This window comes from Humulus lupulus, chromosome 8, assembly GCF_963169125.1.
Source record: "Humulus lupulus chromosome 8, drHumLupu1.1, whole genome shotgun sequence".
NCBI lineage: Eukaryota > Viridiplantae > Streptophyta > Magnoliopsida > Rosales > Cannabaceae > Humulus > Humulus lupulus.
Window position 1 is genome coordinate 11,269,565 of NC_084800.1, and position 21,157 is coordinate 11,290,721.

The 21,157-nt window shown below is 34.5% G+C and overlaps 1 protein-coding gene across 1 annotated transcript; it reads right to left on the reverse strand.

Annotated features, from left to right (window-relative positions):
• Positions 1–530: 530 nt before the first annotated feature.
• Positions 531–3,013, reverse strand: LOC133794551 (trimethyltridecatetraene synthase-like). Its single transcript, XM_062231845.1, has 2 exons — positions 2,077–3,013; positions 531–1,334 (listed from the first exon to the last, which is right to left on the reverse strand). Exons 1-2 carry the CDS (start codon positions 2,974–2,976, stop codon positions 705–707), a joined length of 1,530 nt encoding a protein of 509 aa, XP_062087829.1. The 5' UTR covers positions 2,977–3,013; the 3' UTR covers positions 531–704.
• Positions 3,014–21,157: the final 18,144 nt, after the last annotated feature.

The window sequence follows — 21,157 nt, forward strand, 5'->3', positions numbered from 1 at the left end:
TGAAGATATCAAGGACAGGTATTCACTTCTCCTTCTGCCACACATGTTGGTATCTACGACAGCCATGGCGGTCCCGAAGCTTCTCGATTCATCACCTACCATCTCTAGCTCTTTGTTGTTGGAGTAGAGTTGGTAAAGAATCCAAAAATCAACATATGAATTGCATAAACTTTTTGAGATTTAGTTCAAATATAGAAAAAATAAGATTTTTACCTCTTGAATTATTACTTTTTGTAGAGTTGTTTCCCTAAATTATTTTGCTTTGCAAATTAAATAAAGTGGAAATTAGATCTGTACCCATTTTAAATGATCCACTTTAATTTTTACCCACTATTTTTAACTTTTATTTTGGTACCCAAATTTTCAATTGATGTACTCATTATACCCCTTCAATTACATGTTTTTTTTTCTCCTTAAACACACTACAATTAGAATGTATTTTCAATTTAACTATAATATGACACATATAATACACATTACAACAATACTTAGAATCATGTGCTCAAATAAAGGTAATTTGGGAAATCTCATGATAATAATGGGTAAAGTTCAACTAAATATATTTAGTGTCTAATTTTAATTAATTACTCCTAAAAATAGATAGTTCTCAACTTTTCCCTTAAATAAACTACTAGAAATAGAGTTATTATTGGAGATGTTGTTTTTAATTTAAATAAGCCCAACCAAGCCCATAAATAACATAATTACAGGTCATAAAGATGAGGTGAAAGTCGAGGCTTTGAAATTGCAACAAGAGGAATCTTCTTGGGTGTTGAAAGCCCAAAAATTTCGTTCATGTCCAAATCCTCTGCCTTCATGTTGGGTGGTAATCTCCATGTGAATCCATGCAAAAGATTAGCCAAACTGGACTGAATCACCTTTAGACCAAGACTATAACCGGGGCACATACGCCTACCCGCCCCGAATGGAAGGAGCTCAAAATCATGGCCTTTCACGTCTATTGACTTATCTAGAAACCTCTCCGGCATAAACTCCTCAGGCTGATCCCACAAACTAGGGTCCCTCCCTATGGTAAACACACTCACGAGGACCCTTGTATCCTTGGGAATGTCATAACCCGCCACTTGACAATTCTCGCGGGTAGACCTTGGCACCAACATGGGGGCCACCGGGTGCAATCTCATGATCTCTTTGGCGACAGAGTTAATGTAGGGTAATTGATCTATGTCCTTCTCTTCAACCCATCTCTCTCTTCCGATCACTCTGTCCAATTCTTCAGTTGCCTTGTTGAAAACCTCTGGCTTCTTTAACATCTCTGAAATTGCCCATTCCACTATCACTGTCGGGCTCTCTGTTCCACCTGCTATTAGGTCCTGTATACACATGTCAAAGTAAGTATACTCCCATGTTCACTCAATCATCATTACTTACTTAATCTCACATATTATTTGTTTTTTTCTCGCTAGCTAAAAAATACTTTCACGTGCAATTTAACATGTTATTTCATTTATTTGAATTTAATAAATATTATGAGTTATCGCTAAATAAAAGTATGTAGTGTCATTATGAAATACCAATACTCTTTATTAGTGTATATTATATTATATCAAACTAATATAATTGTGATATTTTGTATTAAAATCTAACTTGTTTGTTGTGAAAAAGTAGTAGCAATTTTTTTATAAATGACATATTAAATATAAAGTGTCATGATTATATTGGTCGGATATGACACACTAATCTTAATTCTTAGGAAAAAAAATCTACTGTTCTTAATTTCCTATTTCATCCATGTCCCACTAATTAGTTTAAGACACCTTATTTATTTATTTAATATATATTTAAATTATTTATAATTTTTTTTTTCCAATTATATTAATATTATAAATAAATGATGTGTCTTACAATAATTAGTAGAATAACGAAGAGATAAAAAATTCGATACAGCAGATTTTTTTTCAATTCTTAGGACAACACATAAACATGAGGGATCTTATCGACATTAAAAAAAATATCTAATTTCCCAATTGAAAATGGACATGTCACACTCTCACAAATAATTTTAATTGTAGTCCATAAGTGACTGACTCAATTTAAAAAAAAATTAAGACTTACCTGAGTAAAAGCCTTAACTCCATGTCTTTCAAGCTTGACCTCAAGAGTTGGATCGTCAGCAAACTGTAAAAGCACGTCGACCATATCTTTGGCCACGTAATCCTTGACACCCTTTCTTCGTTCGTTATGTTCATCCAGAACATGTTCCAAAAACTTATCCAACTTTTTGCTCACAGCCTTCATTCTCTTGATGTAGCCCTGAAGGTCCAAGAAATTGAGCCAAGGTATCGAGTCACCGATGTTAAGGACTCCACTAAGCAAGAAAAGCTCATCTAGCATTTTCTTGAACTCTTCCGGTGAAACGATGGCGTTTTCAGACTCGTCCGTGTACTTTTTCCCAAGCACCATTCGACTTATTACATTAAGGCTCACATTGGAGAGTTGCTCTTTCAGCGCGATGGGCTTGTCTGCAGACGCATACAAGACTTTGAGCAAGGCGTTCATTTCTTCCCTCCTTATGTACTCGTATGAGTCTAGTCTTCGGACAGTGAAAAGTTCCATCAGGCACATTTTTCGGGCCTGTCGCCAGTACGCCCCGTAAGGGGACCATGTCATGTTGGAGTAGTTGTAGGTTGTGTACTTTCCGGCTGCTGTTTTGGGACGCCCGGCGAAGATAAGGTCTTGGGTTTTGAGGACGGCTTTGGCGATATCGACGGAGGAGCCAACCACCACTGGGTATGACCCAAAATAGAGTTGCATGATGGGGCCATACTTCTTGGAGAGCTCGTGAATGGAGCGATGTGGTAATGGGCCTATTAAGTTGAGGTTTCCGATTATGGGCCAGGGTTTTGGGCCGGGTGGTAAGTTTAGTTTACTGCGGCGAAGACGTTGAGAGAGGAGGACGAGAGCCACCGTGGCGAGCCACACGGCGGCGTAGGAAACCCAAGTGAAGCCTTCCATGGGCAATGGGAGGGGTAGTGTGTGTTGTGGAGTGGATTTATTAGTGAAATAGTTATGGTTGGGGTATATTTATAGAATTTTATTATAATGATAAATTCACTATTATTGTGAAATTTTATTTGATAAAGAGAGATTAAAGACTCTTTCTGAAGTGGAAATAGGTCATTGTGTCATACTATCATCACTGGTTTTATTTTTAAATAACATGATTTCGGGGACAGAGCTGGTGAGACTCTTCTTTGTAATTTTCGATGGCCAACAAGATTAGCGAGAAGACCCAATAAAAAAAAGAGAAAAAATTACTTGCTTGACTGACCCATGATAGAAAATACATATTAAATATAATATTTGCATCTTAGCCTGACCATTATCAAATTTCTCCAGTGCACTTGTTTTTGCCATTAAGCTTCACTCTTGCACTTCTTTTTGCCATTAAGCTTCACTTCTTTTGGATGGTTGAGACCAATGCACTATCTTTTACAAAAGAAGAGGCACCATACCATATAATACTCTAAAAAGCTCCACTAAGCTCCACTAAGTGTATAAAAGAATCAAATTATAGCAACTCTACCATTATTGCATCTTTATTGATATGTATATTATTCCAATAGAGATAAGTGATGGGGTCCCATCCCAGTATCACTTTTTTTAGACTACTTGCTAAGTGTAACTTGCCGGCTTTGATGGCTTGTTACAAGCTAGGATGGCGCTCGGTCAGATGCGCACGTGAGGGTGCAGGCTGGTGAGCATGCTGATGCCTAGTTTGTACGGCAGTGGCATTTTCGTAAATATCTTCAATATTGCCCGGAAATGGACGGGACTTGGTAGGTTCCATATTGAAGGGTCAATGAACGCAATGGTATGATTAGATTTTGGAGATTCGGAGAATTGGCGAGCTAAGAGCCAAATATGTCTTCCAAGCAAAAATCATATATGTTCGTGGTAGAAGGCTAAAAGCTCAGAAGACTCTTTGTAGGGGGAGCACCTGGTGTCAGCTCTCCACCACCCCCTGGCGCAGGTGCGTCAAGTGAGCTACTACTAGTTGGGAGGACTAGTAGGGCGGGCATATGAGGACCATGAGGGGACTCATATGTCTCCATGAGTAGGAGTACTCATGGACATTACCGGGCCGCCCCTGTAGTGTGTCAAAGTGTGCTCCCAGAGGTTTAAGGGTACGGTTCCCTTGGTTTTCCGAGATGCCGCTTGCATGGAACGTGGCCCAAACCTTCGAGAGATGTCGCGGCGCGCCATGGCCATGAATCTCTACACGAGATGGCACGGGAAGTCATTCATGGGACTTGTTAGCATGCAAGCATTGGAGGGTACACTATGCTTGAGCAGGACAGAGATCCAGTGTGTGCTACTAGTCTGGCAGCCAATCTCGAGGGCCTGCCAACATGCACGATGGTATGGTGCCTTGAGGATTGGACCATGGACGTATGGGAGTCCTTGGTCTGTGACGTGAGCTAATCGGATAGTATTGAATGGGGCATGATGGGAGGTGTTGGCACGTCAGCTTGGTGTTGGCTCTTAGCCACACATGCTACCTTGACTTGCAAATGTCTGGGTGAGCATCGATGTTGGGATTTTCCTTGCCATAGTGAGAACCTATGGACAGTGTGAGTGTCTTGGCTAGATAGCCTTGATGCATTATTGCACTCATAGATGCTTGAGAGCATGACTCAGCGAGAGTTGTTCGAGAGACGGAAGTGTGCAGAGGCTCACGGTCGCGCGAAAAATGTGCCCATTGTTATTCGAATGGTTGGAAAGCTGACCTTGGCTCAGAGGAGTCAGGGTGCCGCACGGGCATTTCCGCTGTCAAAATGTCAGCCCGTGACAGTTGATATCAGAGCCAGGTTCATCTCAAGTTGGGGTGAACCTGGTTTGCCCATCCTAGAAAGGATGTAGGCGTGCTGAAGGACCATAAAGGTCTGGATGCTTGGATAGATGTCGTTGAACCTTTTAGTCACCTAGAAATGATTAGTAGGCTCAGACGGGATGAGACTTGGTTGCTCTTCTTCGTGGGAATACTGGACATCCTAGAGAGGGGACAAGTTATGGTTACTTCGAATCAAAGCTCAGTGATGCTTGAAAGACAACAACCATGTGCAATTGTGGAGAGGTGCTACAAAAGAGTTGGAGCTCAGTGACACGAGACAAGGTTTGATCGAGAGGTCAAGGTTTTCTGCTTGGTTCACTAGTTCAGGTTTGCCTGAGTGACAATGTAAGTCGCTTGGAGCGCTGTTGTTGAAAAGGGAACTTGTACGCAAGAATGGGTGAGCATAATAGTGGTCGTCAGACTCTTGTCAATCACGACAGAAGTCGAGAGTGGATAGATTTGGGGAACTAGATAAAGATGAACATAGAATGCTTCAGTTGCTACTTGTGTGCCAAATGGCATCACAGAGAGACCAAGGTGGCCGTGGCCGCGATCGTCAGAGGGCAGTCGTACTTGGAGGTGTCTACATGTTATCTTGTTTCACCCAAGAAGGGAGGCGCCGAGACAATTGAGTGGAACGTGTTGCCTCACAGTGATTAACTGGTGTGGGCAACACTATGGCATCGTGGGAGATGCTGAGTTGTGGAATATATGCATCAAAGCCCTGCAGGGCCAAGTAGACCGCGCGCAATGGTCAGAATGGTACTAGAGTTTTGAGAGCGCTGGAGGGCCACGACAAGGAAACTTAGTACTACAAGAAGGCTTAAGGAAGCAGAGATGGTGCTTGAGTTCAAATGTGGGCCGGAGGGCCTTGCTATTAGGACTTAGTGACCATAGAAGCCTAGAGAAGCTGCCCGGAGGGGCGAGATGCTAGCATGTGGAAGATGGATAGCTATGTGGAGAGCTCACGCATAGGGGAATCAACAATGGTGCTGCACGAATTATTGCGTGTGGGAAAGTTGTCGAGGACGCAACCAGTTGAAGTGGGGGAGAGACCTTCACGGTTCAAACATCCAAATAGCAGACCAATGTTCCATTACGAAAGCATCGAGATGAGTTATCATGGAGATCGTTAGTTGTTCAGAATGTAAAGTCAAGGAGACTCAGAGACAAATACAGAGCCAGTTACCTAGGGTGAAAGTCGTTAGGACTCAGGTACTAAGTTAACATCAGTGCAACGTTTGCCTAAGGTGAAAGTCAACAAGACTCAGGTACTAAGGCAACATAGAGATGTCGAGGGGCGAAGAGTCAGAATGGCTGACACATTAGTTCAACATCATCTTCAAAAGTGATAAATGGAACGAGGGACCGCACGAGAAAAGCGGTTAGCTTGCGAGCTATACCTTGAGAGGTACACCTCGAGAAGAGAAGTTATTCCCAAGTTGAAGTGGGGGAGCCTGCTAATTCATATGGTCGAAGGGTCAGGGTACTTGTTCAGTTTTGGTGTGTGAATCTAGAGAAAAACACAACAACAGATGGGTTGTACAGTGCGAAGACATGCATGGCTAATGCGAGTAGGTCAGGTGACCAATTGAAACTACAGATAGACAATATGCATGGGCGTAGGCTGAGACCAACATTGGGCAGGTTTTGCAGCATGTTATGGGACATGCTTAGTGTTTTATGGGGACACATGTTTATGGGAATACAAGCCAAATGAGTCAGAGAACATATGCCGAAGGAAGATAGCAGATTGGGACAACTTCAGACCTCATATGTGAGGTAAAGTGCAGTCAAGTTGATCAAGATTTGACAGGATGTCTACAATTAGACAAGGTTGATTTGGAGGCAGAACTTGAGGCACGATGCTGAGAGTCAGCATGAGCACAAGCCAGAAGGCAGTGTAGTGGTTTCGAATGATGTCAGATCATTGACCACATTGTAGAAGCTCAGAGGAGCAGTTATGCTTATGGTCAGGAGTGGCCATTTCGCATCAAGCCATGGGTATGCAGTAAGGCCGGAGGGCCAAAAGTCTAAGAGACTACTTCGCGAAGTCTGTGTGCAAGGATGCACTAGATACTGCATAAAGGCTATAGTTGGCATGAGTGCTGATGGACCCAAAACGGGTATGTTTTAAATATTTATACTCGCAAGCGCACGAATCGTATTTATAGAATAGTGTTCGTGTAAGCACGAGATCGAACCCAAAGGAGTTGACTAAAATCGAAAAAGAGAAACTTATTTTAAACCAAAATTAATAAATTCTAACCTAGTTCCAAAGATTGATGAGATTTTTTAATAATGAAAATACAAGAAAATACAATAATATAAAAATGAAATAAAATATATATAAATATAAATTAAAAGTAAAAATCAAGATAGTAAAATAAGATTATTAAGAATTAGAATCCACAAAATATAAGTTCAATAATATTTATAAGTACATTGATTCCCAAGTTTTAGTGATAGTTAAAATAAATCAAACTATCATTTTCTAAATAGATTTATAATTTTAAGCACAAATTATTTCTAAAAAGATAGGATTTTTCTTCACTTTTCAAAATTATAATTTCAAAGCATTTAATGTAAATCAATCTAATGAAATAACAAATAAATCAATGAACATTATTTATAAGGCAAAACATAATATTTTTGTTCTAAGCATGGATGTGTACAATTTAATGACACATCTTACACAAAGAATATTATGTTTTAGCACTAATGAAGAACAAAGTGTAGATATGTGCTAACAATTCAAAATACATGATATTTAGGATGAAAGAAGATATTTGAAGAAGAAAATTCCATAAACTTTGTTGCACAAAATGGGAAATCAACATACAAAATAAATACTATCTAGTTACATATTGTTTCATCATCACCTTAATAATCTTAAAAAGATTAGAAACACATAACTAGAATAGAAAATACACACTAAAAATTACAAACATAAATAGGAAAATTTGGAGGAGAAACCTCCAAAATTTTCCTCTAAAAATACATAGAAAAATAACAAAAAAGAAGAAGAAGATGAAGAGAATAGAGAGGTTTTGAAATGTGTAGAGTTTTTGGTATGGTAACCTCCCTTAAAAATGGACTCTCTAAATGGTCTTCAAAACTCCCTATTTATAGCAAAAATAAGTAAATTAAAATAATCAATTTAAATTAATTAAATTGATTAAATTAATTAACTTAATAATAAAATAGAAAATATGGGTAAATTATAGGGTGTAATAATTATGTTTTGGGGTAAAATGTATAGAAAGTAGGGTAAAAAGTGGCATTTTTGACAAATGGGACAAATGGTACACTTGAGTAATTTATGGGCTCAAGATGTTGCTTTGTGGCTGTTGAGTCTTGTGTGGGAGGTTGAAAGCAGTCGTAGGCTTGGGTGTTGGCATGAAGGGTGGCAGTGATGGGCTTGCTGGCATGAAGGGTGGCAGTGATGGGCTTGCTGGCTTCTTTGTTGGGCTGAGTTGATGAGGAATAAATGGTGATATAAGCCAGGCGGCTGGGAGAGATGGCAGGCGTGAGGGACAGCTGGAGGTGTGGCTTCATTGATGCATGGCTGTGAGGTGAAGGAATGCATCAAGTGGACCATTGAAGCTTCAGGTGGCATTTGAACGTGAGGCACAACAATGGAATGGCTGGAGGAAATGGTGGGCCTGGGCCATGGCTGGTTTGGGCTTTTGATAAATATCAACTTTCTTCTCCTTTCTTTTCCTTGAACCACCATATTTTCCTTGCTTTTTCAAGAGCAAAAATTGCAACAAATCCTCTACAAAAATCAACATAAATTAAATTAAAACTGAATATTTTCAATAATAAAATACACAATAAAAGTTCCATGAAAATATTAATTAAAATTTAATTTACTTAAACATTTAAGCTCAAAATTGCATATTTTTATTCCTAACTTAACAATAATAATTTAAATAATTAACTACAACATTTTACAACAAAATAACTATAAAAACACACAAAATAATATAAAATCAAAATAAGACTAATAAATTCAAAATTACTTAAAAACTTAATAAATCAATTAAAAACTCAAGAATTAAGCAACAATTAGCACATAAAAGTGGTAAAATAACTCTATTTTGTAGAGTTATCAAGTGCCACGTTGAAGAGAGACATGCCTTCAATGGAAGGATGTTTCGTAGGTGCCGTTGGGAACGGTTGGTTTGCGAACCTCACCCTGAGGGGGGGTGCACCTTAATTTCCTCCTTGTCAATAAGAGAGTAGGCATTGGAAAATTGGTGGGAAAGCAACAATCAAAAGATGTGTTGGCTTTGGGGTCAGTGTTCCAAGGGCTATTTGGTTGACTGGAGGGGCAACGTGATGGACTCGGAGGAGTTCATGTGTGCAAGGAGTATTCGAGTGCAGCGACACTACTTCATGGGAGAATTCTAAATAGTGACGGTGGCATGGGTGTAGCACCCACATTATTTTGATATAATATAGCCAATAATCATATGATTTCATTGCATTACATATCATACAATATGTATAATTTGAGCATATGCATATTCTTATAAGTGTTTTCATGTATAAGTATAAAAGTTGTGTATGTGATGTCTATATGTATGCTCAATATTATTAACCTTGTGGCATTTGAGTTGTCTTTTATGGGTGTTTGATGTGCTCAAGATATAAGAAAGTATGAAAAATATGGACAAGGCATGGAATTAAGTGATGAAAGTGAGATATAGAAGGCAAAATAGGTTAAGTAGTGAAAAATAGTACAATGTCGATTACTAGTATTTCTGTGTAAAATTGAGTATTTATGGATTTACCAAATGTAATTGAGGTATGATTAAGGTCTCATTGATGATGTAAAAATGGTTTTAGAAACATTAGATCAATTCTTGATGGGAGGTATACATAATCAGTGGTATTGATGCAAAGTCAAAACGAGCTTAGCATAAGTGTGCTACGCTCGATCGGGTAAGCATAACTATTGGGTATGAAGTCATATGGACCTAAGGTTTGGTGTGAGTGTTTTACACATAAGGATAATAGGCCTAGCAGATGATTAAGTCGAAATTATTGAAGTGATAAGGTTTTCATAAGTCAAAAGGTGAAATGATGGAATGTTACAAGCTAGGATGGCGCTCGGTCAGATGCGCACGCGAGGGTGCAGGCTGGTGAGCATGTTGATGCCTAGTTTGTACGGCAGTGACATTTTCATAAATATCTTCAATACTGCCCGGAAATAGACGGGACTTGGTAGGTTCCATATTGAAGGGTCAATGAACGCAATGGTACGATCAGATTTGGGAGATTCGAAGAATTGGTGAGCTGGAAGCCAAATATGTCTCCCAAGCAAAAATCATATATGCTCCTGGTAGAAGGCTAAAAGCTCAGAAGGCTCTTTGTAGAGGGAGTACCTGGTGTCAGCTCTCCACCACCCCCTGGCGCAGGTGCGTCAAGTGAGCTACTACTAGTTGGGAGGACTAGTAGGGCGGGCATATGAGGACCACGAGGGGACTCATATTCCATGAGTAGGAGTACTCATGGACATTACCGGGCAGCCCCGGTAGTGCGTCAAAGTGTGCTGCTAGAGGTTTAAGGGTACGGTTCCCTTGGCTTGCCGGGATGCCGCTTGCATGGAACGTGGCCCAAACCTTCGAGAGATGTCGTGGCGCGCCATGGCCATGAATCTCTACACGAAATGGCACGGGAAGTCATTCGTGGGACTTGTTAGCATGCATGCATTGGAGGGTGCATTATACTTGAGCAGGACAGAGGTCCAGTGTGCGCTACTAGTCTGGCAGCCAATCTCGAGGGCCTGCCAAAATGCACGATGGTATGGTGTCTTGAGGATTGGACCATGGACGTATGAAAATCATTGGTCTGTGACGTGAGCCAATCGGATAGTATTGAATGGGGCATGATGGGAGGTGTTGGCTTTTAGCCACACATGCTACCTTGACTTGCGAATGTCTGGGTGAGCATCGATGTTGGGATTTGCCTTGCCATAGTGAAAACCTATGGACAGTGTGAGTGTCTTGGCTAGATAGCCTTGATGCATGATGCTTGAGAGCATGACTCAGGGAGAGTTGTTCGAGAAACGAAAGTGTGCAGAGGCACACGGTCGCGCGAAAAATGTGCCCATTGTTATTCGAATGGTTGGAAGGCTGACCTTGGCTCAGAGGAGTCAAGGTGCCGCACGGGCTTCAATGGGATCTTTTATTCTGGTCGGAGGAGAAATTACCAAACGTCTAGCATTCCCTCACGCTTGGCTTCAATGTGTCAAAATGTTAGCCCGTGACTCTAAGCAACACACTAGCGTAATGGAGATATACTGATTTTTCTTTTCTCTATTGTAAGTAATTGACTTTTGTTTTTTTGATAACGTGGTAAGTAAGAGACTTATAACAATGATTTCTTCTACTGATTAGAGTATAGGTCCCAATCAGGTGTACATGTACATATGTCTTTTTAGGGATAAATTAGATGAACGACCCTCGTAACATATAGTTTTCAAATTATGCATATGCTTTCTGTAGTTGATAGTAATGTTTTAAGTGATAGTTAATAAATATGGCTTGATCAATGAAGCAAGAAAAATTAATCATGAATTGAATTATATATAATTTTTTTTGTGTGGGGAGAATTATTTATAATTTGTTGATTTAAAATAGTTGCATATACAGTACTTGATGTTGTATATTATTTTTAAAATGTGGAAAATAGTATTATAAGTAGGGTTGCTTATTTAATCCGATCTAATATTTTTATCCCTAACCAATCTAATCCAATTAAATGTTAGATGTTGGAAATCATCATCTAATCCAATTGTAATTAGATTAGATATGCTATTTTATATTTGAACCTAAATTTTAATATAAAAAAATTAACAAATAAAAAAAAACATACAAAAAACAAAACACTATTTAACAATAATATTATATTAAGTCCTTACAATTACTACTTTAACTTGTTGAAATATTAAATTTACAATACAACTATTCAAATTTAAAACTGATGTCTCAATATCAATAACTAAAATACTTAGATAGTAACATAACATGAATACAATAACAATACCTACAAAGTACAAACATAGCATCAAAAAATAACAACAATCCAAATAAATATATTTATATATAGTATATAATACATATATATTTTACTTGTAATTTAATTGAATTGGTTCCTAATTAATTTTTCACACTCCCATCATCGACTTAATCCAATCAACATTAATCTTTTCAAATCCAATTATAATTAGATATCCAATTTTTTGTAATTAAATTGGTTTGGAATAGTAAAATTGGTTTGGATATTGAACAACCCTATTAATAATTGTTGTTTTTTTTATCGGTGGTCATGTAAACTCTTTCTACTACAATAACCACAAATTTGGAATATTAATTAATTATGGGTGAATAAGGATATGAACTTGATTCACATAAGATTAGAGATAAATTATTTTCGTGTAACACAAAACCCAATCTTAGATAAGAAAGAAATATTGAAAAGTGTAATATATATATTTATTTTTTGACAAAAAATGAAAAATATATTTTAATAAGTAGAAAAAAAAATCGCACAAAAGAAATTTCCTCTAAATGGTTAATCGAACAATATTTTGTATAGGTCAAAATTAGTCAGAGAGAAAATACAAATTTTTGAAATAAATACCAATCATGTTTAAAAGGCCAAAATCTCTTAAATTTACAGAAATTTCTAACTAAAAGTCTAATAATACCGTTCATGCAATTTTCTTATTGTGTAGAAGAAACCTCATTTTTTCCCCTCATTTTTCCAATTTATCCTAAATAATGACCAAACTTAATAAAAAAGGATTAAGGGTGAGTAAAATACCATTTTTACTCTTGGACCCTTAAACATAACGTTTTGAAAACAAACGAAACACACCAAATGACATATTTTTTAAGGACCCACAGCATAACATCATGATACAAGAGCAATTCGAAATTAATTGTCCTTATATAATTCATGAATCCAAATTATGCTATTAATATTTTACATCAAAATAATTATTCATTAAATTAGTTAGAAAAACATATTACTACTTCAATAATAAAAAATTTGCCATCGCTAATATTTAGAGCACTAGCTATATATAATATTATCAGCTAAGTTAAATAATGCAAATAACTTATCTCCAACAAAGTTGATGAAGATACATTATTTGTTATTGCTTTCATCTTTCGTATCTTTTCTGATTTCCCGCATTTTTTTAACAAATGATGCTCATGTCAGCAACAACAACCCAAAGCTTGTTTTTTTTTTTGTAGACCAAGATGGTCCTACGTTACTAGTGTGTACCAAACCCTTGTGCCTTTTTGTAAATTAAGGAAAAGAATATTAGATGATGAGATTAAAATATATTAGATTGGATTAATATTATGTCTAATTAGATTGTGATTGAACTAATACTATATATTGGGTTTGCTTTGTAGTTTGCATTATATGGGCTTTTGAATATTATCCCCGAGAGGGTTTGAGATAAGCATGACAAAATGGGAGGTGAAGCGGGGCCCCTACCCAACGAGACGTCTTTGTCCCGAATTTTTTTTCTATACTTAAATCTAATATTAAAAAAAATATTATTTTGAAATATATGCAACTATTATAAATTTTCCTTAACATTATTATTTATAGGATGTATTAGTGCTTGTTCTACAATAGTGATATATTTTTATATGTATTTATGGTACTATTTTATATTAATATTCTTTTTTTCTCTTTGGTCAAGAAAAATGCAAATATCCATTTCATGTATACTGTGATTTTACAAATGAGATAATATATATTTCGAAACTTTTTTTTTTATTGAAATGGGTCATGTAGTGTATATTGTATAAGCTATTTAGAATTTCATTTCTTACTTTTAATCTAATTTAATTATAATTCAAATTTTCTTTTTAAAAAAAAAGTTAAACAGATCAGGGCAGACCCGCCCCGATTTAGCCGGGCGGGTCAACACGACCCACTCCAAAGAACTAATCGGGACAGGGTGGGGTGAAATGTTTGCGAGGCGGGGCAAGCCTGTCCCATTTACATGCCTAGTTTGAGATGACTTAGTGGTCTACTTAAGCATGGATTCAAATGTGGATTTTAAATTTTGTAATGAGGTATTATCTTGAATTCAACAAAAAATCTCAAATTCTAACACCCCATTGAAGGGAAGGTGTTAGTCCGCAAAATCATTAAGCTAATTTAAGATATCTTTCTTTAGTTTCAATGACGGAAGAAGGGACTAGGGGTGGCCATTCCTCCTAACTTTTTTTTTTAATCTTTTTAAAAATTTTATATAATATATTTTTTGAATTCTTTCTTCATAAATATATGTATAAATTTATATTGTTATCCTCTAAAATTAAAAAAATATATATATAAATTTATATATTTTGTATATATAATAGTCTAATTTTTTATTAAAAAAAAATTGGCTCTCAATTTATTTCAGTTGCTGCTCAACTTGGACAATGAACAATAGTATATGTTCTTTGGATACTTTTACGGTGCATACCTTAAAAGGTATCACCGGTACATATTTTATGTGTTTTCGGCTCGTGAATAGTTTTTGGACGATTTTTTTCATGATCGTGTTTATTATAGTTATTTAGAACATCCTGCAAATTTTCAGAAAATTCGGAATAATTTACAATGTCAAAAATTAAGTTCAAAAAAATTTTAATTGTAATTTAATTTGATTGGTTCTTAATTAAATTTTCACACTTTCATCTGCCAACCGATCAAATCCAAACAATATCTATTTTTTCAAATCCAATCAAATCCATTTATAATTAAATATCTAATTTTTTGTAATTAAATTAGTTCGGGATAATGAAATTAATTTGGATCTTGAGCAATCTTAATTATACTTTGTTGTTTTTATTTATCGGTGGTCATGTAAACTCTTTCTACTACAATAACCACAAGTTTGGAATATTAATTAATTATGGGTGAATATATAAGTCATTAACGTTCCACCACGAAGGGTATGAGCGTGATTCACATAAGGCTAGAGATAAATTATTTTCGTGTAACACGAAACCCAATCTTAGAGAAGAAAGAAATATTGAAAAGTGAAAAATATATATATTGACAAAAAGTGAAAAATATATTTTAATTAGTAGAAAAAAAAATTTGGACAAAAGAAATTTCGTCAAAATGGTTAATCGAACAATATTTTGTATAGGTCAAAATTAGTCAGAGAAAATACAAATTTTTGAAAGAAATACCAATCATATTTAAAAGGCCAAAAACTCTTAATTTTACAGAAATTTCTAACTAAAAGTCTAATAATACCGATCATGCAACAATTAAATTTTCTTATTGTGTAGAAGAAACCTCATTTTTCCAATTTATCCTAAATAATGACCAAACTTTAAAAAAAAAGGGATTAAGGGTGATTAAAATACCATTGTTACTCTTAGACCCTTAAACATAAAGTTTTGAAAACAAACGAAACACACCAAATGACATATTTTTAAGGACCTACAGCATAACATCAAGATACAAGAGCAATTCGAAATTAATTATCCTTATATAATTCGTGAATCCAAATTATGCTATTAATAGTTTACATCAAAATAATTATTCATTAAATTAGTTGGAAAAAAATATTACTACTTTAATAATAAAAAATTTGCTATCACTAACATTTAGAGCACTAGCTATAATAATATTATCAGCTAAGTTAAATAATACAAATAACTTATCTTCAACAAAGTTGTTGAAGATACATTTGTTATTGCTTGTGATGCCTGCCTTCAATAGTCTTATCAACTTCTATTCTTTACAATGATGCCTCCTATATTTTTCCCGAATACGCAATCGACCCTTGTGTTTTGTTAAATGACAATTTAGACATTGAATGCTTATAAAATGGATCAGCATAGTACTCTAGACCCAATTTCGGTCAAAATATTTTTAATTATAAAATCAATTCTCAAGTCGTTAGTGATGCGATGGGATCAGAGAAGCGGAGAAAGTGGTCAAGTAGCTGAGAATGAAATATTATATTTGAATTTTTTTTTACCAAAATTGGGTATAAGGTATTATTTTGATCCATTTTCTAAAATACATAGTCTGAATTATCATTTAACAAAATACAGAGACCGATTGCGTATTCGAAAAAAACACAAAGGTCAAACTAGTATTTTATCTTTAATAATTCATCTTTCGTATCTTTTCTGATTTCCTGCATTTTTTGAACAAATGATACTCATGTCATCAACAACAACCCAAAGCTTGTTTTTTTTTTAGACCAAGATGGTCCTACGTAACTAGAAGATGAGATTAAATTATATTAGATTGGATTAATATTATGTTTAATTAGATTGTGATTAAACTAATACAATATATTGTGTTTTCTTTGTAGTTTGTTGCATTATATGGGCTTTTGAATATTGTCCCGAGGAGAGTTTGAGATAGGTATGACAAAATGGGCCCGGAATTTTTTTTTTTATACTCAAACCCAATATTAAAAAAATATTATGTTGAAATATATGTAATTATTATATATTTTTCTTATCATTATTATTTGTAGGTTATCTTAGTATTGGTTCTACAATAGTGCACTACTACAAAAACACCCTTTTATGACACTCACCTAGATGCGAGTCCTAAAAACAGCTCCTGAACTTTTTAGACTTGTGAAGAATTTCTTTTAGGGCTCGCGGAGTGAGTCCTAAAAACTATGAGTGTCCTAAAAAAGTTTGAATTTTTTTTAACAAACGTCCTAAAAACTTTTGTGTGTGCTAAAAGTTTGAATTTTAAAAAATTACAAATTCCTTCCAATCTCCTGGACTTTTTAGGACTCACGTTGAGAGTCCTTAAATAATTTCTTTTAGGATTCGCAAAGCAAGTCCTAAAAACTAATGCGTGTCCTAAAAATAAATTAAAGTTTTATAAATAACTAAATTAAAAAAAACTCACACTCAGCCCCCTCTTCTTTCTCTCTCCTCTCTCTCCTTCCCTCTCTCTCGCCTGAAACTTTGCCGAGCCCGATCGCCGCCTTCCCCGCTGCCACCTCCAGCAACACGCGCCGGCCAAGGAGCTTCGAAGGCCACCGAAGCTTCGACCCCCGCGAGCTCGAGCCCTCACGCACCACCTAAGACGGACAACAGAGCCTTCGGTTTTGGGTTTTCCCAAAGTTTCTGACGAGATTTCAACTACCTTGGGTCGTTGTGAGTCGAGTCACCACCCCCATCGTATTCAACACTTTCATGCGAGCACAACCCAACCAAGGATCGGGTTAAAAGTCACAGGATTTCATTTTTGGTGTTCGTTGGAATCTATGGAGTCCGAAACTTTTTACCTCCAATCCGGCCACCACATTCCGTTCCACGAAGAACCACCACCACCACGATGTTCCTTGAGCCTTAGGCTTCAAAAGCCAATCACTGTTTTCTCGAACCACCGTATATATTATATGTATTTATGGTACCATTTTATATTAGTATTCTTTTTTTCTCTTTAGTCAAGAAAAATAGATTACAAATTTCCAGGTATACTGTGATTTTACAAATGATATAATATATATTTCGAAACTTTTTTTTATTGAAATTAGGTCATATAATGTATACTGTATAAACTATTTAGAATTCAATTTCTTACTTTTAATCTAATTTAACTATAATTCAAATTTTCTTAAAAAAAAAAGTTAAACGAGTCGAGGCACACCCGCCCTAATTCAGTTGGGGCGGGTTGATTCGACCCGCTCCAAGGAACTTATCGGAACAGGGTGGGGCGGAATGTTAGCGAAGCGGGGCAGAAGCGAGGTGAGGCAGACCCACCCCATTTACATGCCTAGTTTAAGATGGCTTAGTGGTCTACTTAGGCATGGATTCTCCTCAAAAATTAAAAATATATATATATTTATATATTTTGTATATATAATAATATAATTTTTTATTAAAAAAATTTGGCCCTCAATTTATTTCAGTTGCTACTCAACTTAAACAATAGACAATGAACAATAGTATATGCTCTTTGGATACTTCTATGATGCATACCTTAAAAAGAATCACTGGTGCATACCTTATCTATTTTCGGCGCAATTTTTTATCATGACCGTGTTTATTGTAGTTATTTAGAGTATCCTGCAAATTTTCAGGAAATTCTGAATAATTTATAGTGCCGAAACTAGATTTAAACAAGTTTTGCACTCGTGACTAATTTTTTTTTATGCGTGTGGAAAACAGTCTATTTGAAGTTTGAACCTAGTTTTTTACACTGTAAATTATTTGAAATTTCTTGAAAATTTGCAGGATGCTCTAAATAACTACAATATACACAATCATAAAAAAAACTGCGCCAAAACTATTCACGACCCAAAAAATACAAAAGATATGCACCATAAAAATATCCTACGTTCTTTAACCAAAACCCCAAACATAAGGTATCATGGAGCTGGTCCTAAGCCAAGTTGAATTATAGTCAAAAATTGATGTGGGGATTTTTTTTAATAAAATTTGTATATAATTTAGTAAAAAAATGAGAGTCCTTGGGTTAAGGGGTATTAGATTTGGGTCTTACATGTCTTAGCATGGGACAGTTTTGTGACAAATTAGGCTCTAATCAAAATTTATTGTAGCAACACTTTTAATAAAAAATAATTAATAAAACTTGTATATAATTTGAGAAATTTACATAAATATGGGAAAAATAAACATAGTTTTTATATTTATAAGAAAAAATAATTGTACAAAATATGGTAAGTTTTGAAAAAAAAAAATTAATATGGTAATTCCATATAATATAAAAAATAGATTATTATAATCATAAATACACAAAATTCTCTCTCACTCTCTTATTTCTCATTCACGACATATCTCTCTCTCTTTTCTCCTTTCTTCCTCTTTCCTCTCCCATTTTGTTTACTCATCTTAGTTCTCCGCTGGCGATGCTACCTCTGCCCTGCCCCCGACGACGACGACACACCTCCGCCCCCGCCCCTGATTGCGACGTACATCCACCCTTCAAGTTCTTCTTCTTCTTCTTCTTTGTTTTTTTTCACATCTGGTTTTGTCATTTCAAATCTGATTTTGCACTTCATATTTAATTTTTTTACTTCTAAACCTAACTGTAACCGATTACAGTCACGATCTGTTATGATTTCTGGGTTTTTTTTTCCGGATCTGTTTTAAGTAACTGGGTGCAATGACGTATGATTCTTTTTATTCATATCTGATTTTTTTTTATATCTAACTGTAACCAGTTACAATAACGATTAATTTAGATTTGTTTGTTTATATCTGCTTTTGTTTTCACACCTGACTAAGTAACTAGGTAGGTACCATGTCGATTGGTTATTTTTTATTTAGATCTGAATCTGTAACCAGTTACGATTATGACTAGTTTAGCTTTTTTGTTTGCGATCCTATTTGTTTCCAAGTCTGGCTAAGTAACAGGTTACCATCACAACTAGATCTTTTTTTTCATATCTATTTTGTTTTTCATACCTAGTTGTAACCAATGACCTTCACGATCAATTTAGTTTATTTTTTTCATATCAATTTTTTTTCTTCCCAAAGCTTACTAAGTAACCAGTTACAATTCAGTTGATATTTTGATAATGGAACATTACTAAAAAAAAAAAAATTATTCTTTTAGTTGTAACTAGTTACTACAACACCACTTAAAATAAAACTGATTTTTATTGTTATAACCAGTTACTACACATTACTAAAAAAAATTGACAGTGGCACAAGATTACTATCACAAAAAAAATCAAAATTGTTTTGATATTGATAACCAGTTACTACGGATAAAATGTTGATTGAAGAAGATAAAAAATTGAAGAAAAGAAGAAGAAATGGGAATAAAATGTATGGTGATGAAGGTCTCAGATTTTTTTTCTTCAAATGTAAAAAAAATATTTTATAAAATATGAATGATAAAAAATAATACAAATAGATTAAAATTATAAAAATAATCTCAAAACAAATCAAAACTAACTACTAAAAATGTATAAAAGATAAAATATGGTATACAAATAATATTTTACAAATATATGGAGAAAAAACTCCCATAAAAATGTTAAAAAAAATATGCCATAAAAAACTTAAGGGAAAAAAACTTGTCCTATTTTTCAAGGTTTAAGAAAAAATCTCATATATGATGTAATTTCCTCCTTTTTTTTATCTGATTTTTTTTCAAACCTTGCTGTAACCAGTTTGATCAGTTTAGATTTTTTGTTTGGATCCTATTTTTTTCTAGCTCTACCTAAGTAACTGGTTACAATCACAACTGGTTCTCTTTTTTTTTTTTTTCAGAGCTAGCTGTAACTAGTTACCTTCACAATTAATTTAGTTTTTTTAATATCAATATTTTTTCACTAAGTAAACAGTTACAATTCATTTGGTATTTTGATAATCCTACATTACTAAAAAAAAATCAAAATTATTTTTATCGTTGTAACCAATTACCACCACATTACTTAAAAAATAAAACTGATTTTGATAGTGGTAACCAGTTACCACACATCACTACAAAAATTGACTATGACATATGATTACTACCACATAAAAAAAAAAAATTGTTTTAATAATAGTAACCGATTATTGTGGATAAAATGTTGAAGAAGATAAAAAAATTAAAGAATAGGAGAAGAAAAAATAGGAATAAAAAGCATGATGAAGAAGCTCTCATTTTTTTTTCAAAAAATAATGTAAAAAATGTTTTATAAAATATGAATGACAAATAGATTAAAATTATAAAAATAAAAACCTCAAAACATATTAAAACTAGCTACTAAAGTTGTATAAAATAAATAAAATATAGTATACAAATAAAATATTACAAATATACGAGAAAAAAACTTCATTAAAAATGTAAACAAAAAATGTCATAAAAAATTTAAGAAAAAAAAAACTATCATATTTTACAAAGTTTTAAAAAATATATCATATAAAAGTAATCAAAATAAATTACTATTATTTGTTTATTTGAAAAAAAAAAAGAATGCGCCATAAAGAACTGATTTTTAATTAAAGACTTATATATAGGTAATTTGTTAGTATCTTGCTGTATGAGTAGTGATTTTTTGATTTCAAATAATAATGTGTAATTTTAATATGTTATTACATTACACACATATATATTTTTATTTGTCCTCAAATCTTAAAGTTCAATTGTATAAATGACTAAATTTCTAGTGTGTTTTCTTTATATTTTTGGGTAGTTGTTAATGAATAATGTTATATTTTTATTAATTTGGAGACATTATTAATTAGTATGGTAGGGTACAAGGCCAACCCTGAGCCAAATTGGGTCCTAACCAAAATTTAATGTGAGGGTGTTTTAATTTAA